The sequence below is a fragment of the Mugil cephalus genome, chromosome 13, assembly GCF_022458985.1.
Source record: "Mugil cephalus isolate CIBA_MC_2020 chromosome 13, CIBA_Mcephalus_1.1, whole genome shotgun sequence".
Lineage (NCBI taxonomy): Eukaryota > Metazoa > Chordata > Actinopteri > Mugiliformes > Mugilidae > Mugil > Mugil cephalus.
In genome coordinates this window covers 13,867,614-13,882,776 of record NC_061782.1, presented here as the reverse complement: position 1 = coordinate 13,882,776, position 15,163 = coordinate 13,867,614, and the positions used below count along the sequence as shown (strand labels likewise).

Below are 15,163 nucleotides of genomic sequence, written 5' to 3'. Positions count from 1 at the left end.
CCCCCTGTAGTACATTACAAACTCTGCTCTGTCTGGCCCATAAAGAAGTCTGCTGAGAATAAAACAAACAATGAGACAGCGTCAAAAAGGCCAACCCTTCATTTCACAACATTTACTCTGACAGAGAAGGTGGTGCTCTAAAGGAGTGGCAGATTGAAGACGGCTATAAAGGAAGCGCCGTGTCTGGATGGTGGACAACTAAGTACAACAGTGTAACCGCCTCCTCAGACGACTTGTAGTATCAGGAGTTTGTCACTGTTCTGGTACTAATCTTGTCTCACAGATATGAGGCTCTCTCCATGAGGAAACTACAAACCTTGAAGGGGTCGGCTACCAAGTGAACTGAAAGGAGTCTGTTTTTATTTACCTCTCATCTTCCACGCCACAGAAACATGGTCGCCTGGATTATCTTACCCCTCTCCCTCTCCATGGTGTCCCTCATTGGATCATGGAGTGTGTAAGTTTACCAGCAATTCTTTTTACCAGAAAACTTTAAAAAAAACTCTTTACAAACTTTACATCCAGTCAGAACCATTTGTTACTTTGCTTCCTCGTTTGTGACGTCATGTAGGTTGACAGTAGATGTTAGATAGTTTTAGTGAGTTTTTCATTAGTTTTATTCATATGTTAAAGCTTTAGGTTTAACATTGAAGATTTCCCCTTAATGTGACTTCTGATGGTCATAACTTACAGCTACAAATCTGAGCTACTTCATGACTATGGATGTGAACTAACTAAACTCTTTTCCTTCTTGAGATTTCAAAGGTAATATTGGGAAGTTATGACCATGAACCGAAAGCTATGAGATGCCATTTTTCTATCTTTGCAAAATAATGTTTTTCCCACCATAGCATCAAATATACGTCTGTGATTATTATCGTCCCATGTCAGAGCGACGTTACGGCTGTTAGACACATTATGAAACAGCATATGTGAAATATGTCATCTAGCTAGTTTTGTCTGTACAGATGCACATTAAAAGGGTGTGAACACAGGATTGTCAGGTTAAAATGGAAATTGAAAGTTAGGTCACACATACCTGTCAAACCACTTGTCGATACTCATAAAGTTCAGTCGACTGTTAACATATGAATACACCATTCAGTTGGTGAACCCGGATGAAAAGTAAAAATTAGGTGCACTCACGAATATTAGTGAGCAGTCATTCTCTCTCCTAACAATGGTGTTTTACTGCTGTTGTTCTTATTAGAGTAGAAGATATGTTTTTCACCACCCTAATAAATGGATGCAGATGACATGACTGTACTGTTAATGGTCTACTTTTATTCAGAAAACAATTTAAATATTTATTACTGTGAAATTTAAGATTGCCTTGAAGCCAAAATATAAAAATATGTTTGCTTTTTTTTTGTATTTCCAGATATGCCCTGGCCTCCTACAACAACCATGTGTGCTTCCTCAGTGACTGGTGAGTTGTGTCTCATTATTTTCACTGAGAACATTTAAGAATCATGACAAGTTCTCCAGAACGTGTGAATTTGTTTTCAGGACTGTCCAATCCTACTGCCAGGACAATCGGACAGCTGGATGCTGCCTCGTTCCCACCATAAGGTAAAAAATACAGCACACTTTAATCACCTTCCACACGGTACTGTGTGTCATTTCCCCTTGTTTATTGATTGTGTCATTGCAGCGCCAGTGGAAGCAATTTTCCTGAAAATTCCCTTTTTACAGCCACAATCAACGCCGGATCGTTCCTGTGTGAGTCTACCTGCCCTGGTGCATTTGAGAATTATAAATGACATGAGTGCTGTGTGTCAAACTGACCGTGATCTCCTCTTTAGTCCTGCTGTTCAGTATATTCCACCATGCTCATATTATGGAAAGACATTCCTGTCAGTCCCTGTTGAGCAAGACCGCGCTGGTTTTTGGTTTGGTGGCAGCCGTGGGCGCGTTCGCAGCTGGAAACTGTAATGTAAGTAATAATAATAATAATAATTAAAAAATTATTTTGTCCAAATTTGATAATAACACTTGGCTTCTGTGCCTCCTCCTGGTTGTATTTAAAGGTTTTATAAAAATCATCCCATGGCGGTGTTTTTTCCACCAATCACAGGCCATTTTACAGAGTTTTGGTTACTCTAAACTATAAATCGTGCGCGTTCACGTCCCATTGCTACTCAATAACTACGCTGAAGCAACCTTTGTTCATAAATTCAATTTGCTCACAATAGAAAGGTAAAGTGCTTAATGTGACTCGGACATGGCGTATAAGTGGATGATTGCTCCATTGACGTACCGTTCACGGGGAGGAGGAGGAGGGAGGGAGGGAGTGGAGCTGTGGCATATAAACAAGAAGGGGGATAAGTGGGGTGAGGGCGCAACATAAAATGACAAAATCAGATCCAAGACGTCAGCTGTAGCAGTAAGCAGTAAGTTCTGGTGCCTGTGCTACCACATAATAAAGCCGAATACCACGGGGTGTTAAAACAGCAAACAAAGGTAGGGAACTATTTGTTTTATGTCACCTTTGATGGGTTAGAGCGCAAGCTCACGCTTATATTTGCGTGCATTGAAGGCCTCATATTAACATCAACAACGCAGCTTAATCTTCAGTTTTGTACCTAAAACGCATCTCAAGAATATTTTACCTGACAGACATGTGACTCTTGGCCAAAGGAAATACCGAAAAATTAAAACAAAGATCTAAGTGCATCCATTTGTTTGCCTCCGCACCGTTGGTTACTACTATCTCACACAAGAACAAATCCGTCACACATATAGCAATCATCTGACAATGTCTGTCCCCATTTCAACTATCTGTTTATCTTTTCACGCTCTGCTGATTGTCCTCCGCAGCCGGAGTACGTGACACTCCTTCACTACCTGGGAGCTGCCATCAGCTTCATGTGCATCTGCTTCTACACTGTCCTGCTCACAGCCCTGACGGGAAAGTGCGCGCTGACGGGATATGAAAAGATTCTCTTCCCGCTGCGTGTCGCCTCCACTGTGGTTCAAGTCACCGTGACCATCTGCTGTATCCTTTCAGAGGTCTTAGTTGTGTTTTTTTTTTTTTTTTGTTTGTTTTTTTTTGTCAAGAAGGCATTGTTACGTGATCACAGGTGAGTGTCCGGTGAGTTTCTGGCAGGTACACCAGACTGGATAATAGCTAACTTGATATGGTCCATTTGGCGTGGCTGCAAACAGGATCTTTCTCCGTCCTCCAGCAGCTCTCACTCCCACTGTGCCATATTTGTATCCGGTCTGTTGGTCTGTTGACAAAGTGGGACTGGCAGAAACTCCTCACACGACAGAGGTAGCAACCTTTAACCGCTGTGGCCCTGGGACACTTCCCAGTTAATTCCTCTGAAGTAGAATCTGTTTTAGTGTTTATAGGATTTAACGTCTATTTTAAATGCACCTTAAGACCAGCTGTTGAGTCACATCTCAGAGTTTATAGACTGAACCTCTCGGCCTCCGGTTGAGTCAAAGCTGAATACATTATCTGTGTGAGTTGATGTACATAGTGGGCAGTTAGTACATGAAGCACTGTACTCCAGGGTGATAAGAGGTAGCACGTGTAGCGCAGTCCAGTCCATGTTGTAAGGATTAATTTAATCAGAAGTGAGCACATACAGTATTAATGATAAATTATGTATAGTTGCTTCTAGAATAATATAGTCTGTGTGCTAAGTCAAAGGCAGCTGAAACATTTGCCTCCCATCCAAAAGGAGTTACTCGTTTGCACTGATATTATATTTTACAAGTGTTCTTTAATGTGACGCACACATCCTTCACTTGAAAACCCACAGACACCATTTTGTTTGTCCAGTCCGGCTACTTTTACAGCCACCTGGCTGCCGTATTCGAGTGGATGCTGAACGTGAACTTGGACCTGTTCGAGCTCAGCTACACGGTGGAGTTTGTTTACTTCTCGTCCTACATGGTCACAAATCTGTTGACCAAGCGGGACGAAGAAAAGCCCCTGATGATGACGATGACTTGACAGGAGACTGCCGTGGTCTAGGTGGAGCAGGGAGGGCGGACCGAATACCAAACATGTGAATACATTGGCTGGACCATGACTGGAGGACTTATAGTACTTTCTTTTCCTTCTTTAAATCTCTCATCCTTGGATGGATTTACATCCGATCATGGGTTATTGTCACTTTAATTCCACCTCGTTGAAACTGTTGCCTGAAATCATATACTTTTCTTGGATGAAGCCATTCTATATTTATTGAACCTGAAGCACCTCGTGCAGCGAATGAACAAAAAACGTATCGGTGTGGGATGTCATATCGATGCTCTCCCGACAGAACAATTAACCTGAGGTGTCAAACTTTTATGGATCATTAATTAGGATCCGTTTTTCTGTGAAATAAACTTCCTGGATTGTGGCTGATGATTATCAACAAAGTTTTTTTTATATCAAAAACAAAAATAACACAAAAAAAGTTAGCTTTAATAAATTTACTTACTTATATTCTAACGGTGGCACTTAAAATCACTTTACACACTGACAAGTCCTGTCATTGTGCTGACACACACACACACACGACCTAAAGCTCCTTGTGAAGGAAGACCTTAGGCAGTTTAACAGTTCACTCGTTACTTATTGTGCCACAAGATCCTGTTTGACAGGAGGATCAGCACACAACAGAAAATAATTCATTCAGACACCATTACCTCAACTGTTACAAAGGCATAAACATGTAGTGCAGTGTTAGCTTTGTACGGTACAGTGGGTTTTGTCAGCTTCTTTGACTTTACACAACTTTGAAACTGTTTTGTTTAATTCATTGTTTTTGTGTATCGGGGGACACGTGACAGTGTAGTGATTTGTGGATCTAATTCACTTTCATAAAGCGCCTTTAAGACACTGAAACCTCTTCTGTTTGTGATTTCCATGTCTGTGGCCTCGCGCTTGTTCTTCTGACTTGGTTGGAAGTGGGTGGGGAACAGTCGGGGAAAAAAAATTATGTCATACAGCAATAAACTAAAGATTTTCCGTTGGTGTAAACGTTTTTCTAGATCAAATGTGACTGGTGCTTTCCTTATGAATATTTAATGCTATGAAGGAATGCCTCTTAAAATCAAGCTTTCTGGTGCTTTAAATGATATTATGTTTTATCATAGAATGAAGTGAGATGGAGGCTTGTACTGGGATTAGACTCTGTCTGTATCCTGTGTTCTCAGCAACAAACAGATGCCCTTAGCAACTATGTGGTCAACACAGCGGAGTCTTTAGTAACTAATGAGAAAGAAATATGGTCCACGAGTCCAGAGTGGACGTTGGATTTATATTTAACATGTTTATTACTTTAAAGGTGATGAGTCAGTGTTGCATCCTTACACACCATCAGGACATGAATAGGGACTATAAAGGGGACTTTAATATGAGGGGATGAACATATAAGGTGTAGAAATTACAACCGCATTTATAGCTTATTTTAAGGGATTCACGCCATGATTTGCCTGAAATCCAGAGGCCATGGGTGTCAACAAAGAATGACTGCTCACCTTAGTGACGCCTCACTGCAGCTGTCTTGAGGTGTGGATTTTTTTGTGTTTAGCTTTGACATCAGCAAGTGAAAAGCTGCTGGATCGGATTGAGATGAGGTGACTGAATGCACTAGAGATTATTCCACCTCTTTAGTTTGGAAAAACAAAAACTTCCGATCATAAGGTGCAACGTCATCTTCATATTTCCCGTCATCCGAACACAATGGGAGTCAACAACACCTGTTGAAAGAATGCTGTTCTTGAACTAGTCGGCCTGTTTCTTCTGGCAGCGTCTAGACTTTCTATCTGAGGCTTCAGAGTATTTCACATCTTGAACATCTCTACTGGTTCTGTTGAAGTCTGAGCTGCCCAAGTAATAAAAAAATAAAGAGTCTTATTTAACATCATTCAGTGGCACACTTAAATACATTTTCACCAAACAAGACAACGTGGTTCTGGTTTTAATGCAAAGCACTTAACCTTTACTTGAAAGAAGGTAATATACATCCTGGAATTACAGATAATAAAGATACATTATGAGCAAAATCATTTCACAATGAATATCGTCTTTCTTTCGCATCAACCAAGAGAGGAGTGCGACATTATCTACAGTTCTTGTTAGGAAGAAAACAGTGAAAAGCACACCTAATTCTGTCAGCATCTTAACTGTATGGTACACTGTAAAAAAAAAATGTCATCTATATGCAGTAGTCCACATCATTAATAACAATAAAGAAAAAAAAAAACAATTTGAAAAACACAAATTTCATGGTTGTTTTTCAACTAAGTAACTGCAATGCATACATTATAAATAAATGTAAGGGGAAGAGGTGGGGGAAAAAGGTTCAAAAACAAGCAATATCCCATAATTCCAGCATGGCTGAAACAGTGTGTGGCCTTAAATCCAAACCCTACACTTTGGAGTGTGACCACAGCTTTGACAAACCTTAAAGATACTGTACGATTCTTCAAGTGGGTGCGTCTGAAAGCCCGACTCATGCTTAACACTTCTGGATAAATAAGGTTAAAACTGCCCATAAAATTTGTTCAGTGTAATGATACGTTGTCTGCCGTCTTTTCCTGTGAGGTGAGAAACACTTTGTGATAAGGAGTGATAAGAAACACAAGGCCTTACGGTTATGTTTTGTTTGCAACTCATATAGGGGAAAAAAGAAGCTTGTTCTCAGCTAGAGGTCACAGAAATCTTTTATGTTCTTGAGCTCATGTATGAAATCTAGAGCCAAGTATTCCTCTCCTTTCATGTCTCCTCCCTATTCCTATTCATAACTGTCGGCCTTGTGTTGATTTGGGGGGAAGGGGGTAACTGTACACACCATGAACAATTCTCTCTGCAATAAAAGGAAAAGGACACTACAGTAGTTGACAACTCAAAAATTAATGTGGTGATGCGGGTTGGTAATTGTTTAGATCTACAGCGAGTTGAAATAAGTGGGAAGATTTTCAAACGGAGTACATGTTCTTGGTGGTGGAGCCGCTCTTACTGGACGTGTCGTCATGTGACTGGTAGCCAATCAGGGCTTTGACGGGAAGGTTCAGGCGCTCTTTGTACACTTGCCTGTGGAAACGCAAGAAAGCTGTGTTTAGGCTTCTTGTCGCCACCTAGTGGTCATTCACGGCCGGCAAACTGATCTCCTCCACTCACCCTATCGTCATGATGGCGTCCCTGTTTTGGCAGTTGCTCGTCCAGATGGCTATTTTGTCACCTTTGGGTCTGACGTTGACCACGGCTCCGCACACGTCTTCACTGGCCTCATCGAATGACTCGCCAACTAAACAGAGGAGCTGCACAAAACGCAAAACATGACAACACGTGTAAGTTGTTTGACAGCGCTGACTCATTCCTGTACAAAGCGAGAAGCCTCATGCTCACCGTTTCCATCCAGTAGCGGTCGAGATCATTGTGTCTCTGTTGTTTATTAAGAGTCATCAGCCATCGACCCCCCAGTTTGTTTCTGTCGTCCTCCCACATGGGCTTAATACCATCCTGGAACACAAAACGAGAGCAGCAACTTCATTAATAAGATGCTATCAATAATCATTTAATTAACTCTCAAACACTGTAAACATATGGCGCACGGCTGACCGAAGAACAAACTGATCTTTATAGATAAAACAGTTTATTGAAAAAGGCGCCTTACCTTAAATAAGCAATAATCGCAGCCAAAGCCAAGCTTGCTTGGTTGCTGTATATGGTTGTATAATCTGAAAGAAACACATTTCAAATCAAAAGGGTTTATAAAAGCTTCATTTTCCACAGTTAACTTAATTAATGGTGCAGAGAAAAACACACTCATATTCCACCAATAACCAGAATAAAAACCCCTCATGTGAGCACTTTGTTTAGAGAAGCCTTGATTGATATGAATGAACTGGAAGACATTTTCGTTTGGATGAAATGGGAGGGATGATAATATTAGCACCTTGTAAACATGTAAACAGCCTGATCTGATGGAACAAATGCATTCGTTCAGATCAAGTTAAAATTGTTTTGGATCAATAAAGACAGAATTTGTATGACTTGTCTTTGGCGAAAGGTTCAGTCGCCTTGTTCAATGTGAAGCAGTAAATACAAACAAAGATGAACCTGACTGACACGGCGCCAAATAGCATCAGAACGAGTCACAAATATAAATGGATCGGACGAGTGTAGGCTAAGTGTGTAGGTCACGCTGTCCTGTAGTACTTTAGATGACTAGGGGGTAAATATTTACATATCTTATATGGAGTCTCTAATCAGCTTGAAGAAATATTACAGACAAACGTATAGATAAATGATAATATTGCTTCTTAATTCTCCTTTACAGTGACAGGATCAGAACAACGTTACAGAATTAGTTGAGGACACTTACGCCCAAAAATCTTCCACTGTGTCAAACTTGGAAATGAGACGCAAGTTCTCTGTCCAGCTTTTGCTCTTGTCGTTTTTGAAATACCACAGGGCCCATCTGAGAGAGAGAGGAAGAGAGAGAGAGGAAAAGACAACAATCAAAACCCTCGGAGTTCAATGGACGGATGAAACGAGGACAAAGACACAGAGTTACATTCATTTGACAAACAAAAACGATATCTAAAAACACCAGATTTCTGAACTCATTAGACTGACGGTGTCCTAAACAGACACTTAATCTACGTTGCGTGAAACTAAAGAGCTTGTTACAAAGGCATGCGTTTCAATGCAAAAGAACAGAGACGGCCGGCCATCAGCGGCCACTACAAATGCAGCCTTTGTTTCCGACGGGTCCCGTTATTCTTTCATGTGTTCCCAGGAGGGGCGGGGCTAGCTTGTGATGGATGAGGGCAGTGAGAGGACATCATCTGAACCCCGTGCCCCCCGCCAACCCGACACATACAGCTGTACCATCAGCCACAGCCGTGTGCCATAAACACCAAGCGCCGGACAAAGAGGCTGAAACCGTATTCATGACGCATCTACTCCACTGACACACATCACACAACCCTGGGGGAGATGACACACAGACGGAGTCCTCTGGTGAACCCACACATGCTACATGGCTACTTGCAGCACGTAAATAAACCTGTCAACTAAATAATTTAACGATTTAACGATTCGTATGACACTAAAAAGTTTTCAGACTAATAAGACTAAATCGACGAGCCGTAACCTCTTAACCTAGTTAACCTGTTTTCTCAGATGCGCGTGGAGGATTAGATAGTAAAAGCCTGTAGCTATTGGACTTAAAGGCATCACAAATGAAGAGGCTAAAAAGGGATCAACAGAGAAGCTGGAAGAGGCTGTTTGTCATTAACAGAGGTTGAGCAACATTTTATGAATGAGGAAGACTGAAGGGCCTTAAGATGACACACTCAACCCAATAAAACAAAAAGATCAAGGCTGAAATCTTCTGTTAATACATCTGAAATGTATAAAGATAAGATAAGATAAGATAACATAAGATAAGATAAGGTGAGATATGCCTTTATTCATCCCACAATGAGGAAATTCTCATTATCATTGTCAACAGCAGAGACATTCAGCAATCACGGACAGTGGGTGGACTAAAGAGTAAAAATAAGAGTATAAAAAATATTAACAATAATAATAAAAAATAAAGAGATTACAAACAAACAAGGCAGTGTTCAAGTAAGAAAATGTGGAAAATGAGTATGCTTATTTGTATATATTTTGGTAAAAGTTTATCTTCCTAATACCATAAGGGGCTTAATATTTAGAGCTGTAGTCTCCTGGATGATTGGTTGGTCCATATGTAGTAAATGACTAATCTTTCATTGATCGCACAACGGCTACGGTCATTTTCATGAGGAGAAACACTAAAGATGCAAATGACATCAATAATCTCACAGGACCTTTCCATTATATTGGGACAGACTACCTGGTTAAACGCATTTAACTTAGCTGCAGTAACTGGCACCATGTTAAAGAATTTAACTACATGGTTGTAGAAAAAAAAACAGATGAGGTAAAGTGTAAACTTTCCAAACAACAGTCTGCATATTGGCGTGAACAAAAACGATGACGCATCATCTAAAAACCACAAGTCAACCTGACTGCACAATGATGAAGCATCAATTTATAATACATTATTTCCCCCTGTGAACAATGGACTGGTGAAAGAGTAGGTGATACTTCAATTGACCAATATTATAACACTGTTAATATGAAATAGGGGCAAATGTCCATTTTACGTGAGATATTTTATATTTACTTACAGATCTGCAGCTGTCCACACTGGTGTAAAGGTCAACAAATAACATGAAACTGCACTACAGACAGTTTATGTTTAAAAAAGTTGTATCTGATATAAAGTTATTGAATCTTTACATTTACTAAAACATTCAGTTTCTATTTTAAGAGCAGCCATAAAATAAGTTCATGACAGTATAAAACAATACTGGCGTTTCCATTTTTAAGTTCATCTGCCACAACATACAACACAACAATCCATGTTACGAAGCAGATCGAGTTTTCAGAAACTGAATGTGTGTTTCTTTACTTTCGGACAGCTGGTGGTTCCCTTTAGTGCCAGCGCCATATGAAAATGATGTTCCCTGACTAGAAACGTGAAAGCGACCATCATGTCTACTTATGTTACGGTAACTGAGCTGTGCAGCCTGTGCAAAAAATGATCTCTGGAGTTTCCTCCACAGGCAAGCAAACTGTAAAGAGGGATGTAAATGAGACACAAACTCCTGACAAAACAAAAAGTAGCTGTATTAATAGCACTGAATCGACTTTGCAGGTTGATCTCCAGTTATTACTAAACAGGCATTAATCAATAATCTTATGTCTGCTAAATCGCGCTGCGGGAATTTCCATATTGATATAGGCTCTGATACATATTAAAGAATATTTGACTAAAAAGTCCAAATAATTCAACAGGACAGAACTTCCTAATATTAAAAAACAGCTGTGAAGTGAGTGAGAACCGAGACATTCATGATTAGCATTGACCTCACCACAGTGTATTCAGATAAAACCTGAATGACAGGATGATGTGGGCCGAGCTAAAGCGGCAGACGTGAACAACCTTGACCCGCGAGCCTGGGCTGAACAAACAGAATGGTCTAGAAGTGACTTACTAGGGGACTATTCAGCATTCTCCAAACTGACTGTAGAAAGCTCCTGAATAGGTTGTAGCCACCACAGAACTATGATAACACATCTAGGGACAATAGTGAGCCACAATCGGGTCGCTAACATACAGACCAGGAAGCAGATTTCTCCTCCTACACCTCTGATTTGACCTAAGCTCCCAGTCCACTAGATAATACTACTGCAACTGATTTAAAATATGTCACAGGGCGACACATTGTTTAAAAGCACATTTGCAAGGCATTTGTCAGTAAATACCTACGTTCAAAGTAATGCAGGGAGTATCATTACAAGCAGAGCAACCCGCCCAATCATTGAGAGAAGGATGGATGATTTAAAATGTCACAAAACAGACCAAGATTGCAAAATAGGTACATGACCTTTGTGAATGTGGTCAAAGAGTCAAAATGACAATCACACAAGACAAGGAGGAAGAAACACAATTTTTAATTCAAGTGGTTTGACCAAATAACTGTACCAGATGTTAAATAAATGTGCTGCTAACATGGGCAGAATTTAGCCATCGATTATCCAGGAAAGAGGACATTTCTTTGTAAAAGTCTTTGAAACTCGGTCTGTGTTATCCAAATTATACTGTCCCTCAGTTTTTGTCAGGTTGCAACTGTGACATGTGTGTTTTCATGAAGGTGAAATGAAGTATTTGCTGCAAAATGCTATGAAATCTATGTCTGTGTCGACTCATGTTTGTGAGCAATATGTCCATCCACACTGTATCTGAACTTCAAAAGCACTGGACTCATTTATAACGATGCTCAGTATGCTTGGTTATGTTAAAATCTGACCCCAATGTGTCTGAATTAAAGTTTTTTTTAAAAAAATGGGGAATTTCTTTCATTTTTTAGTGGTTAAAGTTTTAATTACCTCTTCAGATTATAATCGATGCTTAACGGATTGAGGGGAAAAAAATACATGATGTCAAATCCAATAGTGAACACGTAATTCAGCTGTGATGTCTTGTCAAACACAGACAGCTAGTTTATTCTCACCTGTACTGCAAAGGGTGTTTGATATACTGCTCAGGATTCGCAACAACCTGACTTTCAGTCGGTTGATCTTCAGTTTCAGGTGCTTTCTGAGGAGACAAGAACACATCACATGCATCTGCTGAATACAAAGGGCATTCATTTAAAATGATCACTTCATTGTCAGCTTCACCCCTGCTTGTCCACTGATCAGCCTAATGAATTAACAAAGACTTGATGTAGGTGGGACATGAAGCTAGATGTGACATTATGGTTATGTTAAGTCTTCTCCAGACATTACAGTCACTAGTATATGTAGGTAAAAGCTCCCTAAACGCTATATAACACGATGAATTATATAAAGTAGAGGCTAACTGATGCAGCTGACAAGCTATCGCACCCACATCACAGGTAGCTTCCACACACCCCATTTAACAGCCACTTTTATACGAAATATGATGCAAGTATTAGTTTTAAAGCAAGTTATTAGTCAAATAACGTCGACATTTAAACAAGTATACGTAACGGCACACGGAGAAAAGCTAGCTTTCGGTTGGGTTCATTGAAAAAAACATGTTAGACGTGAGCTAACTTTACAGTTCAGACTTGCTAGCACTAGTTTTAGCAGACGTGCTAGGCTAAGCTACAGGCTAAATCCACACGTGTCCAGATTGGCATAAAACCCACAAATAATATAACAGCGTGGACATTTAAAGCTGGTGGTGATCGATTAAAACCACTGCACGATGCCGAGTCTGATATCGAGAGGGATTAAAACAAATCGCTGGCCGGAGTTTGAATGAACGACGTGCAGTCAGTGAGTGGGTCCTTTCCTGCCAACAAAGTCAGCCAGTGCCTCATCCATCATCACATTGCTGTGCATGCTAACGCTAATCCACGCCAACATCTACCGGCGGAAACACAAACATTTCACCACAACACTCGGCCCGTTTCAAATGAGTGACGTTATGTCAAACGGCCACAAGAAAACCCGAAGGTGTAGCTAGTCTTTAGGAGCACATTGGTCGTTTTTTTTCTTAGCTAGCTCCTGTGTCTCTTACCGGCTCCGATGTCGCCATCTTGACGGTAGAAACGATCTGACCGTTGGTTCGTCCTGCGCCTGCGTCACTCCAACCACTCACGCTCCTACGGGGGCCGCTTCGGTCCAGTTAGAAGCGAAGCAGCTGTCCTTCTATCTCCCTGTTGCTCAAATACATGATGTTTTTGTAAAACCTAAGAAAATGAAATACATGTTAAGAGGGTGTACAGTCAAAAGTTCACGAATTTATAATTACTACCCAACTAAATGTGTGCCTGTTAATGCTGTACCTTTAATATAAACAGTAATACGTGTTGTTGGTCATGATCATGATGGGCGTGGAGGGTGCTTATTACACAGTACTCTGTAATTTAATTTAATTATTTTCTTCTACACTGATATGAGAATGTTCTGAATGTTTTTTTAATTTTTATGTGTGTATGTGACTTGAACATATGGACATGTGTTTTAAATTGGAAGTATTGCATTGTATTTTTCCAATATAAATATTTGGAGAAAAACAAAGAAGCAAACCGCCTAAAATACACATTAATCCCTGAGAGAAATAATAATAACGCAATCAAACTTCATGATTTTAGATCTTGTAAACTCACGGTGTCAAACTCATTTTGGTGTTGTGTTTTCAGCGTTTGTAAGCGTGCGTGAGAGTTGTAATTGCGGTTGTTGTTCATCCGTGAGGCGCTGGAAATTACGTGGCCCTGACGTGGACAAGCAGATTAAGCGAGTAACTCTGTGGGAACGGGAAAGTGTTATTCTAGCTGGTGTTTTTCCATGCACAAAACTGAACCTGAGGTTGTTCTTTGTTCCCCACAGATAGACTGTAAAGATTAAGAATATGTGATCTGCATAAATACGACCAAACAATTGTCTTTTCTTTGGGCACAATCAGCCCAGTTTGATCTGTACCAGTAATATAATAATGTATTAACTTAAATAAATAATGACAACTTCAAATGTTTCCCTTTGTCTTAATGCAAAGAAGTACATTATGAAAATGATGACCAGGCATTTCTCAAGAAAAAGAAGTGCAACTTTTGTATAGTTCTAGGTCTGAGTGTTGTGTTATGTCCACAACTCTTACTAAAACTGTGTGACCCCAAGGAATAACAGACAGTCTTTGGTTAATCGTACCAGTCTGATTATGTTAGGCCCACTGTGGGAAAAACAAAGGATTATCTTATCTTATTCTGTAATTAAAATAATAAATTAGATAAAATACCACTGAATCATCAGGCCTTCTGTGTTGCAGATTACAAACACAGTGTAATAAATTAATCTATTACAAATACATCATTAAAGCACTTAATTATGTACTTAATTAAAATATAGAGTTGAAACGTGAGTGGTTCTTTTGTTTGTCTTTTTTTAAATTTCTGATTGCAAACATAAGTGATATAATAACTAATAGACTAAATAAATAAACTTTTATTTGCAGAATGATGACTGCTCACCTAGAAACATTTCCATTTTCTTCTGTGCTATGTGTGTTGTGTTTCTGTAGGTGATGTCAAATTGACAAAGACGTTTTCTTAATCTGCTTGATTATTAGTATTTTTTAGATTTGCTTGTGTTAGTTTGAGCCGCTGTGCACTAAGTTCTCTCTGCCTCCGTGGGTAAAATGTTGCTCTTTTTAGTTGCCCATTTATTAGCTGTAGTTTCTGTAGTGTAAAAGTCCTTAATATCCATTCTACGGGGGATTATTATGCCAATATAGGTAATATAGGAAATAAGAAATAAAGTTTTAACTACTCCTCTTACACTCTTAAAAAGGCACGATGTGATGCTTTAAATGCATTCTCCCTCAGTGTTTCCCTATATGACTAAATTAATAAATATGAAAGCAATTTTACGTTGTTATTTCGTACGCTGATTAACTGAAGTCTTAAATGGCAAGTAAATGTTTGATTTTTAAACTGGCCACTCTTGTCATATTCCTCCTGCTTCATTTCTGCCACGCTAAATAAAGAATACAGAAAATCTTACACCATGCCTCAAAATATGCAGCTTGGTCACATGTGGTCTGCTGTTTGACCACATGTGATGATGTCGCCTGATGAAAGT

The 15,163-nt window shown here is 39.7% G+C and overlaps 2 protein-coding genes across 2 annotated transcripts; one reads left to right on the top strand and one right to left on the bottom strand.

Annotated features, from left to right (window-relative positions):
• The first annotated feature begins 179 nt into the window (after window positions 1–179).
• Window positions 180–4,849, top strand: si:dkey-228d14.5 (uncharacterized protein LOC796266 homolog). The gene is made up of 7 exons (XM_047603177.1): window positions 180–457; window positions 1,382–1,429; window positions 1,510–1,572; window positions 1,655–1,722; window positions 1,806–1,936; window positions 2,821–2,998; window positions 3,774–4,849. The coding sequence occupies exons 1-7, from the start codon at window positions 393–395 to the stop codon at window positions 3,965–3,967; spliced, it is 747 nt and encodes a 248-aa protein (XP_047459133.1). The 5' UTR covers window positions 180–392; the 3' UTR covers window positions 3,968–4,849.
• Window positions 4,850–5,919: 1,070 nt separating this feature from the next.
• Window positions 5,920–13,220, bottom strand: eif4e1c (eukaryotic translation initiation factor 4E family member 1c). The gene is made up of 7 exons (XM_047603178.1): window positions 13,104–13,220; window positions 12,067–12,152; window positions 8,337–8,432; window positions 7,626–7,689; window positions 7,358–7,471; window positions 7,130–7,269; window positions 5,920–7,042 (listed from the first exon to the last, which is right to left on the bottom strand). Exons 1-7 carry the CDS (start codon window positions 13,119–13,121, stop codon window positions 6,928–6,930), a joined length of 633 nt encoding a protein of 210 aa, XP_047459134.1. The 5' UTR covers window positions 13,122–13,220; the 3' UTR covers window positions 5,920–6,927.
• Window positions 13,221–15,163: the final 1,943 nt, after the last annotated feature.